This window comes from Vipera berus (genome assembly GCF_964194415.1).
Source record: "Vipera berus genome assembly, chromosome: 3".
Classification (NCBI taxonomy): domain Eukaryota; kingdom Metazoa; phylum Chordata; class Lepidosauria; order Squamata; family Viperidae; genus Vipera; species Vipera berus.
In genome coordinates this window covers 68,800,811-68,824,405 of record NC_138204.1, presented here as the reverse complement: position 1 = coordinate 68,824,405, position 23,595 = coordinate 68,800,811, and the positions used below count along the sequence as shown (strand labels likewise).

At 38.2% G+C, this 23,595-nt stretch overlaps 1 protein-coding gene across 2 annotated transcripts in view; it reads left to right on the top strand.

Annotated features, from left to right (window-relative positions):
• Positions 1-23,595, top strand: part of KANK4 (KN motif and ankyrin repeat domains 4) — a 70,912-nt gene that overhangs the window by 22,789 nt on the left and 24,528 nt on the right. The window contains exons 2-3 of one of the 2 annotated variants that reach the window (XM_081323214.1): positions 17,416-17,501; positions 19,571-21,547. In XM_081323214.1, coding sequence (XP_081179340.1) covers positions 17,486-17,501; positions 19,571-21,547 — 1,993 coding nt within the window. In that variant the 5' untranslated portion in view covers positions 17,416-17,485. Of the gene's footprint in view, positions 1-17,415; positions 17,502-19,567; positions 21,548-23,595 lie in introns of both variants that reach the window. The other variant, XM_081323213.1, reaches the window with a different exon arrangement.

Below are 23,595 nucleotides of genomic sequence, written 5' to 3'. Positions count from 1 at the left end.
TTCAGACCCACCATTCTGTGTGGACAGACCAGCATTTTGTCTAAGTTTTAAAAATGCAATTCTTGCAGTATTTGGCGTGTAGACATTCATTGGTGGGTGTTGACCTTCCCTCTGAGCTACATATTATCAAAACTATAAGCCAGCTTGAGAAAGGCAACTTGACTGACATCCAAGTTTTTATCCCAGAGAAGTCAATGGGACCTTTGTCATTGACTTCAGTACGTTAATGATTTACACTTTAGAAAATGCCTCGTATTTGCGAACTGACTGCCAGAACATATTAAAGGATGCAACAAAATGAAAGGGAGAAAGGACTCTGCAAACCTGAACCTTGTTGAAAGGGAAGATTTAATGATTTTTAAAGTTTTATTTTATTTTATTTTATAAAACATACCTCAAGCATTTTCCCTCTAAAATCTAAGCAGGAGAGTATCTGCAGGTGAACTAGCCTTCGTAACAAAATCAAGCAAGCATTAACTATATAAGAGAAAATGCCATTTGAGACAAAAAGGATAGTTCCATATATCCATTATTTCTTTCATTGTTAGATGACTCTTTAGTGGTGTAAGGATTCAGAATCACTGAAAGTTGAGCCAAATGTTTTGAAGACAATTGAATGTGTATTAAGTAATTCTGAATTAATTGTATTAAAGCTGGATTTTTTTGCACAAATCAGTTCACAATAATAACACATCTGGTAAGATCCCAAACAGAAAAAGGAATGATTTGGGATTTCAGGTTGATCTTCTGTTGAATCCCAAAGGGGCTTTTTCAAAGGGCAACTGGATTTTCTTTGTTTTTTCCTTGAAGACGTTTCGCTTCTCATCCAGGAAGCTTCTTCAATTCGTTGAAGGAGCTTTTTGGATGAGAAGTGAAATGTCTTCAAGGAAAAACAAAGAAAATCCAGTTGCCTTTTGAAAAACCCTCTTTGGGATTCAACAGAAGATCAACCCTAAATTCCAAATTATTCCTTTTTCTGCTTGGGATCTTACCAGATGTGTTATGTGAAAGTCCAGTTGTCTTTTGAAAAATCACCTTTGGGACAACCATGACCTGGATGACTGAGAATCTCCATAGACATTCTTCTGTTGAATGTAACTGACAGAGGCAATTCAATTTGCAGGTATATACAGTGTTAAATTCTCAAAAGGTCCTTTTAAAAGTAATAATAATGGATGTATAGGCTGAATGGAGCTACAAGCACCCATTTTTCTATTTTCTAAAAATCGTCTTATAGAAACTTCTCCCAACTTGTGCTTCCAAATGTGTTGGCACTGTAGTTTCAGCACAACAGGGCTGGAGAAAATGATCCCATACCACTCATTTAAATGCTTCTTACCATCAGCGATGGCTGCTTCATCAAAAGAAGAGGTCAAATGTTAACAGAGATTTTCATAAAATGTGCATGCATTAGCATGTGAAGAGTATACATTATGCAATGGTGGCAAATATCTGTAGCTCAGGTGTAGTATGAGGATGAAAGTTCATTCTCTGAGCTGGTGGGTTGGTTTCTGAACGTTTCATTACCAGGCTAGGTAACATCTTCAGTGGAGTTTAGAGGACGCCAGTGTCAGTGCTCTTCTGTTTAGTGTATTAGGGCTTCAGGTGTGGGTGTGTCAAGTGAGAGTCTTGTGAAGGGTCTTGTGATGGGGAGGTTACATCTGCACAGCCAACCAGAGACAGCACTGACCCTCAACCAACCCACGCAAGCCCCTTCCCCCTCACCAGCAGTTCACCTCCCAATGACCCTAATTTGATATAACCTCCCCGTCACAAGACCCTCACTTGACAAACCCACACCTGAAGCCCTTATAAACAGAAGGGCTGACATTGACACTGACATCCCCTAAGCTCTGTTGAAGATGTGGCCAGGTCTGGTAATGAAACATTCAGAAAACAACCCACAAGCTTAGGGAACAAACCTTCATCTTCAGCATATATTGTAATTACAAGAGTAGTGAAAACATAATACATCTGATCTTAGGCAAGATGGTGAAGTGACAGTTTCATATACCTGTTCAATTCTCATGAGCCCTTTGCCTTGTTACCTTGGTGTGACTCTAGAATTATTCCATACTCTATTTTGTAAACAGTTCACATGAACAGACCCACGTTCACACATGCTTGTGTATCTGTCTTCTCAGAGCCATAGAAATACAACTTAGAATTTGACCTTTGATTATATGGAAGTTCCTTTCTGGATGTTTTTCATGGGTATTAACATATTTTATTTTGACATAATAATAGTAGATACATTTCAGGTTTCTTTTTTTTTCGAGGTGACCTCTCCAGCATGCTATTACACCATGCAGCAATCATACGGAGGATTCCTTAAAGATTCATGAATATTTTGGTGTAATTTATTTTTAATGGGGCGTATAGAAAGAACATTTTTGCCCAAGGAGAAGTAATAATAAAGTTGTCTTTTTAATTCAGCTTAATTTTTTCATGAGATTGTTTTATCCCTCCTATTGCTTTCTAACAGACTTTCATACTGTGCCTGGGATATTTAAGATTTTCCTAGGGCAGATGTTAACTAGAAAAAGAAAAAAAAAGAGTGTACTTAACGTATGGCTGCAAAAGATAATTTGTGGAATATGGAACACTCTGCATTATCTATTCATTTATAGAAATGTAATTTTTCAATTTGACGAAATGAACATGAATTTGGGCAAACTCTGGGAGACAGCGATGGACAGGAGGAGCTGGCGTACTATGGTCCATGGGGTTGCGTAGATTCTGACATGACTTAGCGACTAAACAGCAGAAAGAAGTTTTTCAATGACAGCTCAGCTTCTGAAATTAGAAAAGAGTCTGGTGAGTCTATGGCAGTACAAAACCAGAAGGAATCTGGAAGCACCTCTTGCAATTCACCAATTTTATTAAAAGCCATACACTTTTGAACTTCTCGTATAGAATAACAACAACAGCAACAACAATAACAACAGAGTTGGGAGGGACCTTGGAGGTCTTCTAGTCCAACCCCCTGCTCAGGCAGGAAACCCTATACCATTTTAGAAAAATGGTTGTCCAATCTCTTCTTAAAAACTTCCAGTATTGGAGCACCCACAACTTCAAAGAACAAAAGAAAGGGAAGAGCACTCATAATGCAGGAAGATAAATGAAACACCTTTTTACAACTTGCAGAATCCATGGCTTTAAGGGAGTTATAAAATGAAAAATGGAACTAGAAATAATGTTCTGTCTTCCAAAACCAACTGAAATCTGAGCTATTCAAGATTAACTGTGTTGATACCAGATATTGTTTGGGGCCTGAATATACTGTATAGTTTATTATTTATTATGACGTTATTGTTCTTGCCTATGAGCTGCTGAGAATCCATTTATGATTGCAGTGAGATATAAATCCAATTACCATACCACACCATTAACATAACACGAAGATATTCCATGATGAAAAAGAGTTGCCTGTGGATCTCTTGATCTAAGACCACTCCTAAGGATTTTCTTCATATTTCTAATTTCCTGGTAGCATAATTATAGCTCCTGGGTCCCCAGTGTTGTTGTTCTGAATATTAATGTGCCCATCCAGATTTATGCCTTACATGGTTTTCTTTTAATTGTGTAGATTTAAGCAAACAAATTGTAAAATAAAGCTGCAGCCTCAAAGACTTCCTTTAAGTATTGGTTTCTTTAGAGGCAGTCCTTGATTTATGACTGCAACTGAGCCTAAAATTTCCATTGCTAAGCAAAGTAGATGTTAAGTTTTTATCTCATTTAACAGTTGGTAAGTGAATCATTGCAGTTCTTAAATGAATTAGGCAGTTGTTAAGTGAATCTGGCTTCCCCATTGACTTTGCTTATCGGAAGCTGTCTGGGAAGGTTACAAATGGTGACCACATGATTCCGGGACAGTGCAACTGTCATAAATACATGCCAGTTGCCAAGTGGTTCAATTTTGATCATGTGACCATAGGGATGCTGCAACAGTCATAAGTTTGAAAATCGGTCATAAGTCACCTTTTTCAGTGTCATTGTAACTTCAAATGGTTACTAAATGGATAATTGTAAGTTGAGGACTACTGGTATTAGATTTGGAGACTCCCCATTCTGGCTGGCTTACATTTGAAAAATGAAGAGAACCTTATGTGACCAGACAAACCAAGCATCAATCAATCAACTAGGGCTGCATAAATATCTTTTAAAAAGGCCTGGGAAATTTGTCATTTTCTTAAGGACTTTCAGAACATCTTCAAGATGAGAGCTACACAGATCTCTGGGAGAATATCATTTCAGAAAGCAGGTAACACGTCAGAAAGGGCATGACTCCAGGATCTCAATCTATGGCATTGTTTTAATCAAGGTGATCCAGAAGACATCAACTCTGCCAACCATACAAAGTGAAAATGGCAATATCAGAATGGCAACAACCTAGACCAGGGCTCTTCAAACTTGGCCCTTTTATGACTTGTGGACTTCAACTCCCAGAATTCCTCAGCCAGGCACGCTGGCTGAGGAATTCTGGAAGTTGAAGTCCACAAGTCATAAAAGGGCCAAGTTTGAAGACCCCTGACCTAGACCTCTTAATAGAAATGATCCTTAGCTCCATTTATTGAGAAATGTATAGTTTTATTAGAGGTCAAGTGTACTGCAGTATTGCAGAGCCAGAACTGAGAATTGCACGCCCAAATCCCTAAGTTCTACTTCCCCACAACTGTCCCTCGCTGCCCACCCCACTGTAACCAATCAAGTCCACGCAAAATGTTTTCATAATGGTCAGTCCACACACAGCTTGGCTCCCTCCTTCTTCCAGCTGAGTGACCTTGGGGCAGTGTCTTGAGAAGGTACAATCTTTACTTTCGATTCCTCAAGCATCTCCCTCCATCATCTCCCCTCCCCACAGGTCATGGCAGTCTGACACCACATAATAGTGAAGCACATCAAGCGTCAGGTGACAGCTGACAGGCAGGAAGCTATAGTCAATGTCTCCTTTGCAAGTGTGCTCATACGCCTGAAGAGAACGTTTGGGGTTTCACTGGAGATCATGAGTAATGGTAATTTTGTATCTTCAACTTGAGTCATGCTAGTCAAGAAAAAACTCAGGGCTGACTTCCGGTGGCTGTGCGGCGCCGGAGACAGCCTTCCCGGGCTGCCCGCGGCTCAGCTGAGTAATTTTCACCCGAAACAGCGCCGATCAGCTGTTCGGGTGAATTTGAAGCCCCCTCCTCGGGAGAAGAGGAGGGGGTGAGGCCCCAGGTAGGGGTCGAGTTCTCCGGGGCCGCCTGAGCTCGTAGCTTGGGCGGCTGAAGGATTGAACTCCCCCGTAGCCTGGGTCGCTCCCAGCTGGTCAGCGTCTCTGCTCCGGATTTCTTGGAGCAGAGCCAGGCGTTTGCGGCCACCCCTGCCTGAAGGAAGGACTATGGAATAAAAGGAGCAGGCAGAGCGGTACAAGAGGAAAAGGTGAAGAGGATTATTATATTTTACTCTCGAGCTTGATGGACTTTTTAAACTTAAAGTGAAAGTGCGTCACAAGTGAAAGTAAAAGATGGCGGCTAAACCTCCCCCAAAAACTCTTCGGAGTGGTGGAACTTCTCCGGTGCAACAATCATCATTGCAGGCGTTGCGTCCTCCTGATGTATTGACACCGAAGGATTTACAAGATGCTCTTGAAAAACATGCCCAGGTAATTTTGGAATCAATGGGTGATAAATTTGCACAGATGGAGGAGAAATTGGAGAAATTGGAGGAGAGAATGGAAGAGAGGATGGAACAGAAGTTCAGTGTGATGAAGGTAGACATTTTGTCTTCAGTGCATAAAGTGGCTGAATGTGTGGAAGATCTGGATGAAAAAGTGGAAGATTTGACTCAAAAGAATGCCATATTAGAAGCAAAAGTATTGGAGAATGAAGATTTAAGAGACAAAATGGACAGAGAATTGAGTCTTGCTCAATATTACCAGATGCAGTTTGCTGTTAGAATCAGAGGCTTAAAAGAGAATATTAAGGAAGATCTAAAGCAGATGATTTCTGAGGCTCTGGAAGTGGTATTGAATCAGCCAGCATATGAAATAAAGGGAGGCATGGATAAAGTGTTTCGTGTGAATTCATGGATTGCTAGACAGAGAAAGCTGCCTAGAGATGTGGTGGTTTATTTTGCAAAGAGGGAAATTAGAGATGAAGTTATACAAGCTGCCTATGATTCTAAAGTTGTGATTGCTGATCAAGAAGTTTTGGTTCTAAAAGAAATTCCTCCAAAGATTTTAAGGAGAAGGAAGGATTTTACATTTCTTGTGCAAGAGCTCAAGCAACGAGATATAAGGTTCAGATGGGAGATCCCAGTTGGGTTGATGGTGATGCATGAAGGTAAAAGGTACCGTCTGGTTACTGTGATGCAGGCGCGTGATTTTTACAATAACGTTTTAAAAGCAACCCCATTATCACTTCTGGAAGCTGCAAAGAGATCTGGAGAAGGAGAACATCAAGAGGCTGAAGATGGACAGACAGAGGAGAACGGTGCTGGAGGAGATCAAGCTACAACTTCTTTGGATGATCCTAGAGAGCAGAGGGTGACGCGTGCTGCTTTAAAACGATCAAAAAAAATAAAAGAAAAAGATCAGCAGAAGTCTATGGAACTTCCACAACGTACTTACAGCCAAGCAGTGGGAGGAGCACGGCCTAAAAAAGTCCTATCAAAGCAGTGCTTCAAGAGCTTTGGGATGATATGCATGACAACTAAATTTTTAACTTGGAACGTTAATGGACTAAATTCACCACAGAAGAGGAAGAAAGTTTTTCAATATTTAAAACAATTCAAGATAGATGTTATATGTTTGCAAGAAACGCATATTAGGGCTGTGGATCAAAAGTATTTATCGAACTCAAGGTTGGGTACGCAATTTGTTGCTTCTGCAATGAATAAGAAAAATGGAGTGGTTGTTTATGTTAAAAGTGCTTTAACAGCAGACTTAATTGAAGCAGATAAGCATGGAAGATACGTTATGATAGAGCTGCTGCTAGAAGGTAAAAAGACGCTTTTAGTTGGATTATATGCTCCTAATCAACAACAAGCTGACTTTTTTAGTTTACTTCATACAAAGCTTACCCAGTTGGATTATAAATCTTTTATTTTTATGGGGGACTGGAATGGTGTTTTGGATGTACAGATGGACAAGGCTGGAGCTTTTAAGCGCGTCCCAAGTCATGCTAGACTGCCTAAATCCTTTTTTGAAATGAAGGATGACTTGGAACTGCGAGATATTTGGCGCGAGAGACATTTGCAGGAAAAGGATTATACCTTTTTTTCTGACAGACATCAATCTTTTTCTAGGATCGATTTTATTTTGCTGACTAATGATTTTTTTTAAGGACTAAGAAGGTGAAGATTTGTGCAAGAACTATTTCTGATCACAGCCCAGTTTGGCTAGAGATTGATAAGGAGAATAGAGATAGACGCTCGTGGCGCGTAAATGAGAATTTGTTTAGAAATCAGAGAAATGTGGAAGAATGCAAACAGCGGATGAAGGATTTTTTTGAAATGAATATGAATAAGGGTACCTCTATGGACATGGTTTGGGATGCTAGTAAGGCCTATATGAGAGGGGTGTTGATATATATGAATAATAAACATAGACGTGCTGTGGAAGCTAGGAGGAAAGAACTGGAGAATGAAATAAAGGAAAAAGAAAAGGCTTTGATTTTGAATTCAGAGGATGTGAAGACTAAGGAGGTTATTAAACTGTTAAGAGGACAATTTGATAAATTAATGGCTGACCAAGTGGCAACCAATTTGCGGTTTGCCAGGCATAATACCTTTTGCAACGCCAACAAACCAGGTAGATGGTTAGCTTATAGATTGAGGAAAAAGCAAAGGGCTTCTAATATAGACAAAATTGAGCATAAAGGAAGGGTTGTGTTTCAACAGGACTTTATCAAGGATGCTTTTGTGGATTTTTATTCTAAATTATATGCTAAGGAGAAGATTAATGAAAAAGACATTGATATATATTTGGAGAATGCTAGCATCCCGGTTCTTACGCAAGTACAAAAAGAGGGGATTAATCAATTAATTACAGAAGAAGAAATTTTTACAGCAATTAAGGAATTGAAGATGGATAAAGCACCAGGTACGGATGGTTTGTCTGCGGCTTATTATAAAAATTTACAATTAGAGATGATGAAACCGTTAAAGGAACTGTTCCAGACAATCCAGAGGGGGGGAAAGGTGCCACCGTCTTGGAGAACAGCTTTTATTTCCTTGATTCCGAAGGAAGACCAAGATGCTACTCAAGTTAAAAATTATAGACCAATATCGCTTTTAAATACAGATTACAAGATATTTGCTAAGGTGTTGGCTAATAGACTGATGAGGGTTCTGCAACAGGTGATTCATGGGGACCAAACGGGGTTTATTAGTGGTAGGCAAATGAAAAATAATGTGAGGCATATAGTTGATGTGTTAGAGTTTCTGGAAAGGAACAACCAGATCCCTGCGGTGCTAATTTTTCTAGATGCTGAAAAAGCTTTTGATCAATTGAATTGGCAATTTTTGATGAAAGTTTTAGACAAAATGGATTTTGGGGAAAAATTTTTACAACCGATTAGGGCACTATATCAAAAACAAACTGCCCGAATTATAGTTAATAATAGTTTGACAGAAGTATGTAATATTGAGAAGGGCACAAGGCAAGGGTGTCCGTTATCGCCCTTGTTATTTGTGTTAACATTAGAGATATTATTGGTTAAAATACGGAATTCGGAAAAAATTAAGGGTATACAAATTACAGATCAGGATTATAGATTGAGAGCATTCGCAGATGATCTGGTTGTTACAGTGACCCAGCCAGAGAACTCTGTTGTGGACCTGATGGAGATAATAACACAATACGGGAAGGTTTCTGGATTTAAAGTTAATATACAGAAAACCAAAATTCTGGCCAAAAATATGACAGTTTCGCAAAAGGCTCTCTTAGAAGGATTAACTGGATTTGAGATTGTTAAAAGGGTTAAATATTTGGGGGTGCTTTTGTCGCCCTCTAATACAAAGTTATATAAAAATAATTATGAAAAACTATGGGGGAATATTCAAAAAGAATTGGAGAGTTGGGAAAAATTGCAATTGTCCTTGTTGGGACGGATCGCAGCAGTGAAAATGAACGTCCTGCCTAAATTTCTATTTTTATTTCAAATGATACCGATTCTTAAGAAAGATTCTAATTTGGAGGAATGGCAGCGAGGTATCAATAAATTTGTTTGGGCAGGGAAAAGGCCACGAGTTAAACTTAAGATTATGCAGGATACTCGTGAGAGAGGTGGTCTTAAAATGCCTAATCTTAAACTATACTATGAAGCTGCTGCATTAGTAGGAGTAAGTGATTGGATTAATTTGACACAAGAGAGATTATTAAATCTTGAGGGCCACGATTTGTTGTTTGGCTGGCATGCATATTTGTTGTATGACAAGAAGGTAGACAATGTGTTTAGAGTGCATATTCTAAGACAGGCATTGTTGAGAGTTTGGAAGAAGTATAGACATAAGCAAGATTGTAAAATACCACTGTGGGCAATTCCAAAACACGCAATAGAAAATATACATGCTGGTTTCAAACATGATGTGACAACGTATAAGGAGATTCTGAGCTTGGAAAGAAATGTCTGGAGTTTGAAATCATATAGCCTCTTGCGAGAAGAGAAGGTTGTTCAAAATTGGTTTCAATATACTCAGCTACGGGCCAGGTGGAAAGAAGATCAGAAAATTGGTTTTACAATGACTGATGAAAATTTGATAAAGCAAATTAGAAATCAGGGTCCAGCACATATCAAACGGATATATCTTGCATTGATAGAAATTGACTCAGAAACAGAGCTTGTTAAAGATTGTATGATTAAATGGGCCCAAAATATCCAAGAAGTTGTTACAATGGATACGTGGGAAAGGATTTGGGTGAGGAACGTAAAATTTACACAAGCTCAAAATCTAAGAGAGAATTTTTATAAAATGTTTTATAGATGGCATTTAGATCCCAAAAAGCTTGCAAGTATGTATCCGAATTATCAGCCTAAATGTTGGAGGTGCGGTGACGAAGACGCAACATATTTTCACATATGGTGGACTTGTAAAAAGGTTAAGGCTTTTTGGATAAAAGTCTGGTGGAACATGCAGAAGATTTTTAAACAGAGGATAACGTTTTGTCCGCAACTTTTTTTGTTGGGAATAATTACAGATGCAACAGTTGTGGACACTAAGTTGATGTTGAATTTAATTACGGCAGCAAGACTCTTAATAGGTCAGTATTGGAAGAAGGAGGAATTGCCGACTATAGAAGAATGGACTTTAAAGGTTTCTGACCTGGCAGAGATGGCAAAGATATCGGCCTATTTGAAAGATCATTCGCAAGAACGCTATATTATGGAGTGGAGAAAATGGATTGAGTATATCCAGAACAAATATGGGACTAAAAAGTTTCATGTAGCATTTGAATAAGTCTTTCCTTCTTTTCTCTTTTTTTTTCTTTTTCTCTTTTTTTATATATTTTATATTAATAGTGTTTGTAGTTATCCTATATGAGCTAGAGAGTGATAGATTTTAGAGTTTATGGTTGTTAGCATATGGTTGTTTATGATTCTTTTTTTTTGTTTTTTATACCTTGTACTTAGCTCTGGGAAGTCGGGGAGGGGGGGAGGGGTAAGGAGGGAGGGATAGGGGAGGGGTAGGGGGGTTTGTTAAAGACAAAATGTATGATAAAACTTTTCAATAAAAAAAAAAAGAAAAAACTCAGGGCTATGTTTGAAGGATCAATAAATGGCTATTTACTCAGAAAGATCATGTGCTTTTGAACATACTTTCACAAAGAAAGAGGAATTTTGAAGCTGCCCACAATCTGTTGTTCACCTGTTGAACCTTGCCACAAACCAGGTGAGCACAGGGGCCAGAAGGCGTTGAGAAAGATGTTGGAGATATACCCATGACAGTCATATGACCTTAGATGATTGTGGTTGCACAGTTGTAGAGTGACGGTGCTTGGGCGGTGACAACTTTGCTAAATTTCAATCCCATGGGAGTACAGTAATGGTTCCTGGATTTTGAATGCACTCTGTCAATTAACTTATTTGCAAACCATAGTGTGCAAATTCCCACAAAAAGTCTAGTATAGTGTAGTGTAGTATAGTAATAATATGTCATATTATATATACATCGTATACCATATATCATATGTAAACTTAGAATACTGTTTTTATATTTTGAAAGGTGTCTGGAGGAAAGGCAGACTATAAATCTAAAAATAATATATTGTATAATTTAGTGTATAATTATTGCTTTATTTACCATATAAAATATTAGATTATTAAAAAATAAAGCACAATAAATGTATACAATTCAGGATATTCACTTTGGCTACACATCTCCCAATGTTTATATTGGAATATAAAGCCTGTTGGAACAATCTGATTTAAGACTCAGGAATGTGTTTAGAATTAGAGCAACGTTTCACAAAATAAAACAGTTTCTTTGTATGGAAGTTTATTAGGTGAGGCAAAAAGCTCTTTTAAGAAGCAGCCTTGTCTTGCCTTATTCTCTCCCTCAATATTTTAATGTGTGTGGTCCTTTGTATGATTAACTCTTTTTTTTAAAAAAAATCATTTTTGAGTAAGGAACATACATTTATATGATTTATTGGAGGTTTTTGAAGCTTAAAGATTGTTTTCTACTGAGGATTTAATTAACATATCTGGTGTCAATGGGAGGCCTCTGTTCTTTATTTCCTCAGTCAGGATCCTTAGCGATGTTGCTCTGCGCATTTCTGAACATGAATTATTCTTGCACCCTTCCAGGTTAGCTTACTGCAAGTTGTATTTACTTTTCAAACAAGGTCATTGGTCAGCTGACCCACTCCTGTAGTTCCTGAAAAAAACATGATTTGCCAGTATACCAATTCTGAGAACTTCCTCGAAAGGAAAACTGGCCCAGTCTTCTTTCCTTGGCAGCTAAGAGTCTGTGAAGGTAACTGGACAAGGCACTTGTCTTAATTGCTAAGCTTTAAGTTCGGTCATTAAATACTAAATGGAATGCTTGCAACACAGCTGAAAATGATAGGCCGGATCAGAAAGCAGTTGATGTAGCTCTAATGAGATCGGATTAATTTTTCATCCCACTGGAAGGGACTTATCATGGTTTGCTTCTGGTTGGACAAGTAGTTTTCCCCTTAGAACCTATTTTAAGCATTGCTTATTCTACCTGCGTTTCTTAATTCTTGCAGTCCTCTTATTCAGAAGATATAAGTTCCACTGAATTAAGTGCTTGGTTGCTTCTGATTCTTTGTGACTCATTGAACAATGTTTTGCTCGGATTGTATCTTGGTTCTGCTTATTAGGGTTTTTGTGAGCTTAAAGTTGAATCTTTGGTGATGGCACCTGGCTCCTTGCTTTTTGTCAGCCTCTTTCTAGATGGCTTTCCATTTTACCAAATGCCAGCATTTTCTCCTGTGACTGATGGGGATTACTGTTAAGTAAAATGGAATTGTGGCCTTAGTCACTGAAGTGAGCTTAACTGAAATTAATCCTTCATATTATATCCGCCTATTCTGATTTAGAACAATAGGTGTGGAAGGGGACATTTCACAATAAGTGAACAAATCCTCATTGAGTACATAAATCTAAATTAAAGCCGCCCTGACAGGGCGCTAAGCAGCCTCTCTTGAGGCTATCTAGCAAAAGTTATCCCCACTGACCTGGATAATTGGTTTCACTATTGAACTGCTCTTACAGTTAGCATTGGGCTGGGGAAAATGGAACTTACGTTCAACTTGTCTGGAAATCATCACATTAGAAAAAGCTGTCCTAGATACATTAGGGCACAGGTGTTTGAGAGTAAGATCCTTTACATATTATATGAATAGACATGGACAGGATTTTGCTATAAGTTAACGTGGTTTTAAATTGGCTGGATGATCCTCATATATTTATTGTGAGATTCAAGTTTCTTGCACTTTGGAATCAGTACAAATATAAGGGCAAGATTAGAGTTTTCAAAGTTGTTGCATCATCTTTACAAATAAAAAAGCTAGATTTTTTTAAAAAAAACATGGCTTGAATTTTTCCCATTTAATAATATAATTTTGCAGGCTTATTGCTTTCTTTTCTGTTATGTTTTCATTTATTGTAATTGTCCCCATTCATACAGATTCATCCACTAGGATAGGATAGGAAATCGCTCATATTGAGGCAATTTGGCTTAAAGTTTAAATTAAATTTCTCAGTACTATTCTCTGCATAGAAAATTCTTTTTAGTAATACCATTTCTGGATTCCAGTAGCATAATTGAAAGGTTTTCTTAGAAAACAAAACACGAATGTTTAGATATGTACATATGTACAATTCCTAGGGCAGCTGTAATTTAATTTGGACACATAAAAGATGAAGGGGCTAGCATCAGAGATGGAGTCTTAAAATTACCAGATTGTGAAAAAGAACTGGGAGGGAGAATGGCAATGGAGAGGTAATGGCTGGTGGTTCAGATAGTTCTAGAAAAGTTCTGGCTGCTGAAGATTAATTACTGGCTTTAGTAAAGAGCAATGATAAGTGGTAACCCTGAAATGGATTGGACACTATTACACCGCTGAATCTTTCTATTTGTTCTTATGAATCATGAAGTGGAGAAGAACATGATCTAAAGAAGCATGTGAAAGTGAAAAAAAGGACACATTGTGAGAGAAAATCTCTTCACGGATGATCCCTCAGGAATGGAAGATTATGGAAAATTAATAGTGTTAGAAGCTAGAGCAAAGCCATGATCCAATTTGGCTGACAGAGAGAATTAAACCTCTTCTTGATTCTAAAGAGTAGTATTTAGAAACACAGAGTACATTTGGGTTAAGCTACAAGTATGCCTTAACAGAAAATATATGCACTCTTTAGTGAAATAAAGGCCACACAGGAGCACCCCTGTGTGGTTTGTACAGTAGTAAATAACCTTGCTGTGGAAGGTGAGTGGAAGTGAAATTAGAAGCTGTTTGTTTAATAAAAGGGAGGAACAGTCTGAAACGTTGTTTTGCACTGAACTTTCTATCTGAGACCCTTACAGGAAACCTCAGTTCCAATGCAGAACAAAAGAAAATTACATTATCCTGAGGTAGATTTACTGTATATCTTCACTATTTCCTAGAACCCAGCAGTTAATTGTAAGGGCCATTATACGCACAGTGAAAGAAAATCTTTCACGTTATCTCTGTGTATTTCTAAACTGTGCAGTAATCTGTGCAGATTACCTTTAACACTGGTGGTAAATGTATCCTTTTCAAAAGCATCACAAGAAAAAAGTGTTCACATAAAGTCTAGATTCCTTTTTCTATTGTGTTCTTGGTATAGTCAACAGTTAAAGCACTGATCCAGGTTACCCAGAAGAATGATCTCTTTCCCTAAAGCAGCAAATGTATGGTCTGGGCTGACAACAAAATTTTTCTGCATACCTTTGCACAAATAGGCACATTAAATATTACATTCCTGACATTTTAAGCCTGTATAACCATTAGGCATTGGGTTCTTGTACCATTAAAAGAAAAATTAAAGACGTATTATTTATTTCTGCGCCTGTTTCTCGTCCCAGCTTCTGCCAACCTAGCAGTTAGAAAGCACGTAAAAATGCAAGTAGAAAAATAGGGACCACTACGGTGGGAAGGTAACAGCGCTCTGTGCGCCTTTGGTGTCTAGTCATGCCGGCCACATGACCACGGAGACGTCCTCGGACAAACGCTGGCTGTTCGGCTATGAAACGGAGATGAGCACCGGCCCCTAGAGTCAGAAACGACTAGCACGCATGTGCGGGGGAACATTTACCTTAAGGGACGCGGTGGCTCAGTGGGTTAGGACGCTGAGCTTGTCGATCAGAAGGTCGGCAGTTTGGTGGGTCGAATCCCGAGTGCCGTGTAACAGAGTGAGCGCCTGTTACTTGTCCCAGCTTCTGCCAACCTAGCAGTTCGAAAACACGTAAAAATGCAAGTAGAAAAATAGGGACTACTACGGTGGGAAGGTAACAGCGCCCCATGCGCCTTTGGTGTCTAGTCATGCCGGCCACATGACCACGGAGACGTCCTCAGACAAGCGCTGGTTCTTCGGCTTTGAAACAGAGATGAGCACCGGCCCCTAGAGTTGGAAACAACTAGCAAGCATGTGCAGGGGAACCTTTACCTTTATACTTGTCAACATTGAGACTTTGAGTTTGCTAAGCATAAATAGTACTATCTCTAATTGAAATTTTTGTATCTGCTATACACACACTTACAAACACACAAATGTATGTCATATAGACAACTGTAACTGAGACAATGGCATCAAGAAAACATTATATAAAGTGACAGAGACAATCACTTGTCAATTGTTGCCAAGAATACTACGTGGATGAGTTCACAAAATCTCCAGGATTCAAAGTTGAGTTGAAGGTGAACTTACACATAACTATTTAAACTAGGAAAACAATATGTAAATTGCAAGCCATCATACTATGACCAACATGTCTCATATAATACAATGAGAACTAGAATTAGATGGGGCCATTTAAACTATTGACTCCACTCCTCTGCTAAGTGCAAGGACCCAAATTCAAGCATCTCCAACAGGGCACTTCTTCAACACACTCAAGAAAGGTATCTATACCTTTCTTGATAATCTGCTCTTACTGTTAGAAAGGGTTTTTTTATAACATTGAAGATGAATCTGATTTCCTAGAATGTGAATCCATAATATGGCGATGTGGAATGATAGAAAACAGGTCCTGACCTTCTTCTGCATGACATTCTTTCAGGTATGGAAGATGGCTTTATACGCCCCTAAGCATTTTCTTTTCAAGCTTAAACAAGTCCATCTCTTACTCATGAGACTTAGCTTAAAAATCCTTGAACTTCCTTGTTGCTATTTCACAAACTTGTTCTATTTTCCTTGAATCCTTTCTGAACCATGGTGGCCAGACTTGGACATGGCTTTTGTGCTATGATTTGACCAAAGCAGAATAATGATTCTCATGATTTGAGAACACTATTTCTGTTGACGTAGTATAAAATAATATTACTCTGTTCTGCAACAGCATCAAACTGCTGAATCATATTCAACATGTAATCAACTAAAGAACCATAGTGGCACAGTGGTTAGAATGCAGTGTTATAGGCTGATTCTGCCCACTGTCAGGAGTTCAGTCCTGACTGGCTCAGAGTAAACTCAGCTTTCTGTCCTTCCACAATCAGCAAAATGAGGACCCAGATTGTTGGGGGCAATATGCTGAATCTGTAAACTGCTTAGAGAGGGCTGTAAAGCACTATGAAGTGGTATATAAAATCTGTTGTTACTGTTTTAAGATGTTTATTTTCACATAGCCAGTGATAATGTGCCTGCACATAGGATTTTTCTGTCCAAGTAACTTTGCCTTTATTTACATTAATTTTTTTGCTACCTTTCATATAGCTGCATCAAGAAAATTCTAATTTTTATTTCTGTCATTTAAGCTATTAATTATTCCACCCAATTCTATGTTACCTGCAAATTTGACGGCATTCTACTGACTGCTTCATTCAAGTCATATTAAAAGCATGGTATAAACCTTTCACACTCTATTCAATCCTGTATATCTCCTCAGTCTGATTGCAAAACATTGTCTGCATACAATTTTGGGGTCAATAAATGTCATGTCATCCAATATATACAAGTAGCTTGTTAATTAGCACATCATGATATACTTTTTCTGCATTTTGGAAGATAGGCGTGGATGTCCTCAGGGTCCTGCTGCTTTTATCAAAATTTATTGAGAAAGTTGCTGCTAAACAAAAATAGGAGTTGAAATAGCTGGTTTTCTTTATTACCTAACATTTTGGGATCTCCATTGATTCTTTTACTTGAAGATATGTAGAGAAGTCCTTTTTGTTATTCCCAGCATCAATTGTCGATTTCACTTTATTCTCAGCTTCCACTTTCTTGGCACCATATTTACACCAAGGGGCCCTTTTCCTCTTTCCAACCCTGCTATATGCTTTCTTTTTTCTTGTTTTCAAAACATTTGTACTTTCATATAGCTATCATATCATGTTAGCTTCTGCTCAATATGCACTCCCTAGGCTTTTCAGCAATTCAGCGTAATGCTGAATTTCTGGAAGTGCAGTGAATTGTTCTTCAGCCATAAGAAATAATCTTGCAGAGTTATGTATTCTCACAGCGGAAACAGTCACAGTTAGGAGAGCAGCACTGATTTAAAAAAAATTCTCAAAATGCTCATCAGATAAAGGCTAGTGGATGATGATTTCATTCCAGGAAGAGTAGAATGAGTACATATGTTTTTAAAATAAATTGGTGAAATGTATATCTTATATATTAAACCAAAATGTAAATAATTGTTATAATCAATTCTTGAAATAGCCATGACTTAGATTTTTTTAAAAAAATAACACTCTCCTCTTTTTCCCCCTGTTTTTTCTTTTAGGTGGACTGCATTTCTTTTTATGAAGTTTCACTAATGGCTTGACATTGGAAAATTAAACAGAATTCTCATCATGGAGAATACAGATGGTATGGATTCAAACTTCATCTTAATTGAAAGTCAAACATTTCCATTATGAAGCATAATTTCCCTTTTACTAAGAAGGAATATGAACCCACTTCAACTTTTGAAATGTCCTTTTTTTAACATATTCACTCCATCAGTGTTCAAAATCTATCCGCACAATGGCAGAAAGCGGTATTTCAGAAAGCATGTATTTTTGAATGGTGCCATTGATAATTGTTTCTGATAAATGATTAGAAATTAGAAAGGTGGGGTGATTCAGAATTACAGATTTATCAAACTGCCTTTCCTTGATCTGTGGAAAGAGACTCAAATACATAAATTCTAATCAAAAACTATGCAAGTAGGAGATCCAGACAGCATTTTAGATAAAAAGTTTGGAGAAGATACCCCAGACAAAGTTGGCAGAATTATGTTTTATGAATGGGTAGTCTTTAAATAGAACTAGATATTTAGCACCAATGCCAGCTTGGTTTTCATTGTGAAGAGCATTAATGGGCTTGTTCTTACAGAGATTAGATTAATATTGAGGTCTATTTTTCTATAGTTATAGATATGTATACATAGACACAGACTTATCCCCAAACAGAATGAAAAATAATTTGGCTTTCAATTAAATAAAACAATTTAATCAAATTAACTAAACAAATAATTGATTTTGGCCCTGTTGCAGTATTTCTTTCACTTGTCTATTTGGGGAGAAATTTAACTTTTTGTACGCAGTATTCCCCCCCCCCACAAAAAACCCAAATCCAAGTAACAAAAACAGATTATGCAGTGAAGTCTATTTAGCAAGTGTTGCTCTTAGAAGACTATTAACCAAGGCCTAAATAGTATTATCTATTTAGCCTTATAGACTAAATAAACATCTGGGGCTCTGCCATCTTGTGTGCCCACTGAAACATTCTTACATTTTAAAAAGAGCAAGGCTGACGTAGACAGCATTCTTTTTCTTTTATGACAAAATGTTAAATCCATGCCAGTAAGTACTTGTCATGGTTAGAAAACATGTTGAAAAATGCATTATCGTCACCAAATCTAATAGTGAAGATTTTATATATATTAGAATCCTGCGGCTTTTAAAGCAGATCTGTACCACAGCCTGCAGAAGCTGTTGTTTACATAATTATTAATTAGGCTGATGATTTAGCAAATTCCTGAGGACTTATAGTGGAACAATGATCTGTGCAGTCAAAGAAAATAAGTTGAATATATTTCCACATCCCTCTTTAGGGCTGTATCTTCTAGCTGACTCTACAGAGATGTCTTGGATGATAAATTGCCAGCCCTACTTTCCCTCTTTGCCTCCTGGATAGAGATTAACTGCATAGTGATTTAATGAAGCTGCCTTGTATAGCTCCTTGGGCCTGGAGCTATAGCTAGCATTAGAATAAAAAGTTATGCATACTAATACAGGCTGATTTTCGTCAGTGCTGGAATACGTCTGTGTTGCTGCAACCTAGAGGCAGGCAGGATTTAGGAAAACCAATAGGATGACTTAAACTTAACATATCTAACTCTTCTTGTCTGGTATTTAGTTTTCTTTTTTCTATTTCCTGCCTTTCCTCCAAGGAATTAAGAACAACATTTTAAACTTCCTTGGGATGAAACCTGATACTCAAAAAGATTAGCCTTAATCAGTCTATTATTAATATTCTGTGTGCAAATGTTACTTAGCGAAGACCAATGCATACTCTGTTATTTCCTTAGAATTTGATCCTCATGTAATTTATACAGTGAAATCCTTGGAATAAGAATGATGCATGATAAATGTATGGGCTGCTTCGGTATAAAAGTTATTTATGTCTAATCAGAAGTAACAAGGAGAGCTTTATAGGATTGTTGTTCCATTTTCAAGCCAACAGCTATGCAGTATTTTAGTACACATGTGTAGAGTTCCCTGAACAATTAATCTAAAAAGAGAAGAAACTGTCCTAAATGTTGTTCCTAAATATTTAGGTTTGCCTTCAACTATTTATATGCATCAGGAAGAGTGAACATTTCTAGATTGTAGTATTATCTCTTGTAAATTAAAGCTTTTATTTTTTTGTTTCTATTTTTTCCACGTTAGCAGACAACTGGGCATCAAAAGCAGAGGATAAAGATCCACCCCAAAGTCCCTATTCTGTTGAAACCCCTTATGGCTTCCATTTAGATCTTGACTTCCTGAAGTATGTCGATGACATTGAAAAGGGAAATACTATCAAGAGAATTCCAGTCCGCCGGAAAACAAAGCACCCCAAATTTAGCACCCTGCCTCGGAACTTTAGTCTTCCAGAAAATGGATCCAACGTCTATTCATCCTCCTTAAACAAGAGTTTCCTTACACAGAGAAAGACCTCTTTGGATGTAGAGGAGAGCAGGTCCCTAGTCACACCCACTGACATGTCTTTATGTTCACCTCTTCCCCAAGAACCGAGCTACAGAAAGAAAGCCCTGCTAATAGAGACTGTCAAACAAGTTCCTCTTCCCCTTGAAGAGGAGACTGCCAATTGTAAAGGAAGGCCTCAGCTTCTAAGGGCATCCAGTATGCCTGCCAAACTTCCACCAATTCCAAATTTAGAAGAAGAAACTCATCAAGCAGCTTTTCTCCCTTCAGGATTTCTTCAGTCTTCCAATGGAAATGGTTTAGAGCTTGATTTTAGCCCTGCAAAAAAACCATCTGAGTTAAAGAGTTCCAAAAGATCTTCATTATCCCCTCATGAAAATCTAATAGATATGAAAGAGCCAACCAATAAAGACATCCAGGATTCTGATCAATGTCCAGGACTAAGGAGAGAAGTTCAACAACAAACAGAGCTTCCTAAGGAAATAACACAACTCACTGATCCACAGCAAAGCCAACCCCTAATTTCTCAGAAATCCCTTGAGGTGGTTGAGAGTGGAGAAGAATGCCATGCGACACAGGTGAATGTCTGTCCCTCATCAGTTCAGAGTAGATTGGCGCCTACTGGTACCTCAGAAAACATGTCTATAAAACAATCCCAGGAAGAAATAGAACTTAACATATGTGAGACTGTTACAGAAGAAGCAGAGGAAGAGGATGAAGTTACAAGTCTTAGTACCAGAGAAATGGAAAAAAATACAGAACTTGAACCCTTCCTTCTCACAGCTCCCAGCAATATAAGAGCGTTACAGCAGCACATTGCAATTCTGGAGAAGCAGCTGAATAACAAAACAGAAGAACTTGAGCAGATCCGGGTGGTTTTGAAGCAACAGGATCAAGAAATGAAAGCAAAAGAGAGAAGCATTGAATTGCTAGCAAGTTCTAAAGCACAGCTGGAAGAGAAACTCTGTGGGGAGAACATCAAAGAAATTAAGCCAGGTGTGCAGGCCAGAAAGGCCCCCCAATACCTTGATGTTGCTGTGAATACTGAACACGTACATGAAAAGGTAACACATGAAATTGCTGTAAGCGTCACAGAGCCTGTGGAACCTCTAGGAGGTGATACTTATGGGGGTGATGATAAAAATGTGGAAATATGTAAGGAGTTACTCTGTGCTGAGATATCAAATGTTTCTGCTGATGATGGAGGAAGAGATAAACCTATTTTTCAGTGCAACAAGGAAGGAGAAAGAATCACTCAGGACAGTGATTGCTCCATTGTGGAACCAAGCTATAATGAGCTACACGTTGATAATGAAAACAACAAGACAGAAAGAAACCCTTTGACCGCTCAGCTGTTGGTTCCCGGTGAAGAAAATTGTTCTGGTCCCAAGACAGCTGACATAAAATCCAAAGGAATGCAAATCATTTTTCAAGAAGATGCACAGCGAGATCAGGAAGAACAGAATCATCAAGAAGCAAAGGAGTCACCTGCAGATCCCATTGTGGGCCAATATATTAAAAAAATCCAGGATCTCTTACAAGAGCAGTGGCTGTGCCTCGAACATGGGTATCCCGAGCTAGCCAGTGCAATAAAGCATCCTGCCTCAAAGCTCAGTTCGATCCAGAATCAACTTGTTAATTCTCTGAATTTGCTGCTTTCTGCCTACTCAGCACAGACACCAGCAGACGAAGAGAATTCCAACACACAGTATCAACAGTTGGGTAAATAGTTTCGACAAAGCCCGTCTTTCATTATCTTACACTGATACTATTCAGGGGTAGCACCACTTGAGAAACAAATAAAGTAGACACAATTGCTTTTTTCCCCAAAATAAAAAGGTAAAATTCAGATATTTATAGGACATTCCCTGGTGGTTGTTTTTTTTTTTTAAATGAAGAATAGCTTAATGTACTATCCATACCTTCTTTGTGGTTGTCTGGGAAAATCTCAAAGAAGTTATGTACTAAAATCCCGGGCTCCCACTAAGTTAATATTTAAAAATACACTACGACTTATGAAGGAGGATTTATTTGTACATATTTATAAAAAAAACCTAGCATGAGGCAAATGGTGGAAAAACAAGCAAAACTTATGAAAAAAGCTTAGGTGTAGAAACTCTGGAATATTAAATGTTTTTCAAGTAGAACAAGAAACCTATACTAATTGGAATGCTCATTGTAGTGCATGTAGGGCTTAATAAGTCAATAATCCTGATCTTGAGTTGGTAGCAATCTGGGAAATCATCCCTTTCACTTATTGAGTTCAAGATTCTCAAATTCCCTCTGCATATAAACAGGCATACATCATGATAAAAGTAGGTCAATGCAAATAGTCTTTGACTTACGGTGACAACTGAGCTCAAAATGTCCACTGCCAAGCAACATAGTTGTTAAGTGAGTTTTGCCCCATTTTACGACCTTTCTGACCACAACTGTTACAGTAGTTAAGTAAATCTGGCTTCCCCATTCACTTCACTCATCAGAAGGTCACAAAAGGTGATTGCACAACCCCAGGACACTGCAACTATCATAAACCCGTGCCAGTTGCCAAGTGTCTGATTTTTCATCACATAACCGAGGTGTGTCTATGCTGCAACGGTTGTAAATGTGAAAAACGGTTAGGGTTAGGGTTATGTCAGTCACTTCATCAGTGCTACTGTAGCTTTGAACAGTCACTAAACAAATGGTTGTAAGGTGAGGAATACCTGTAGGACAAAAGTGATTCTGCCATAAGCATACTAGAACGGTCAACAGATGTTTGGGAACATTGGCTCTTGAGCACCATGGCTACTTATCTCTGTCAAAGCTTTGAATGTCATGTAACTTGTCCTTGACTCCAGATTTTGGCCTCCTCAGTGTTGCTGGACTGAGCTGCCATCTAAGAAGCCTCTTTATGTAGAATAGAGAGGGAGCTCCATTTTGTGCTTTGCCTTAGGTAGCAAAATACTTGCTTTGCCCCAATGCCTACTATTGTGCCAAAGCTGTCAAGCGATCCTGATCCTGGGCGAACTCTGACACTGATGCCTCTTTTTGATTTAAATTAAGGACAGTTTAAAGTTTGAATGTAAGGTTTGTCACACGTAAAACAGCAGCAGCAAAGTCACTCTCAGATTCTAGTTTTAAATCTCTTGTGATAACAGAAAAGCAACCAATAGTCTTCCTTTTCTTTCATGCGTTATCAACATTCTAATTTTTGCCATGCTATCTCTGAATGATCTGGGCGTTCTAGTTTGCTGTCTCAGCGGGTGACAATGTGACCTAGAGAGCTGAATGTGGCTGACAAATAACAGACTTTGGCATTTTCAGAAGCCTTGTACAGATCCTCAGCCGTACATCTTAATGAACAACAAGACAGAGAAAAGGCCTTATTCCTGTCCCATTTCACAAATTTTTGTTCTCATAATTTACGCAGTATAGGATGTCCTTTTCCAGGCCTATTGAAAGTTAATTCTCATAGTATTCCGTTCTGTCTCTTAAAATTTCCTGTCAAATGTCGTAGTTCAGTTTGACATTAAAAAGGTGAATGTCTTTGCTTTTGTGCCTAAAATGCCCAAAAGGAAGATATTAAACAGACTTGGTAGTCCCAAGGTTTTTTAAGTCAGGAAAACAATGAAGGGACAAAATCCTAAAAGGAAGGGAAAACTCCTTCAATTTTCCAGTAAGGACTGAATGAGCTCAGGTACTGTGGAATTCTGACAGACCTCCCCTCCACAGTGAATAGATCTCTGAGAATACAGATAGAAAAACTGTGGGAAATAGGGAAGGGATTT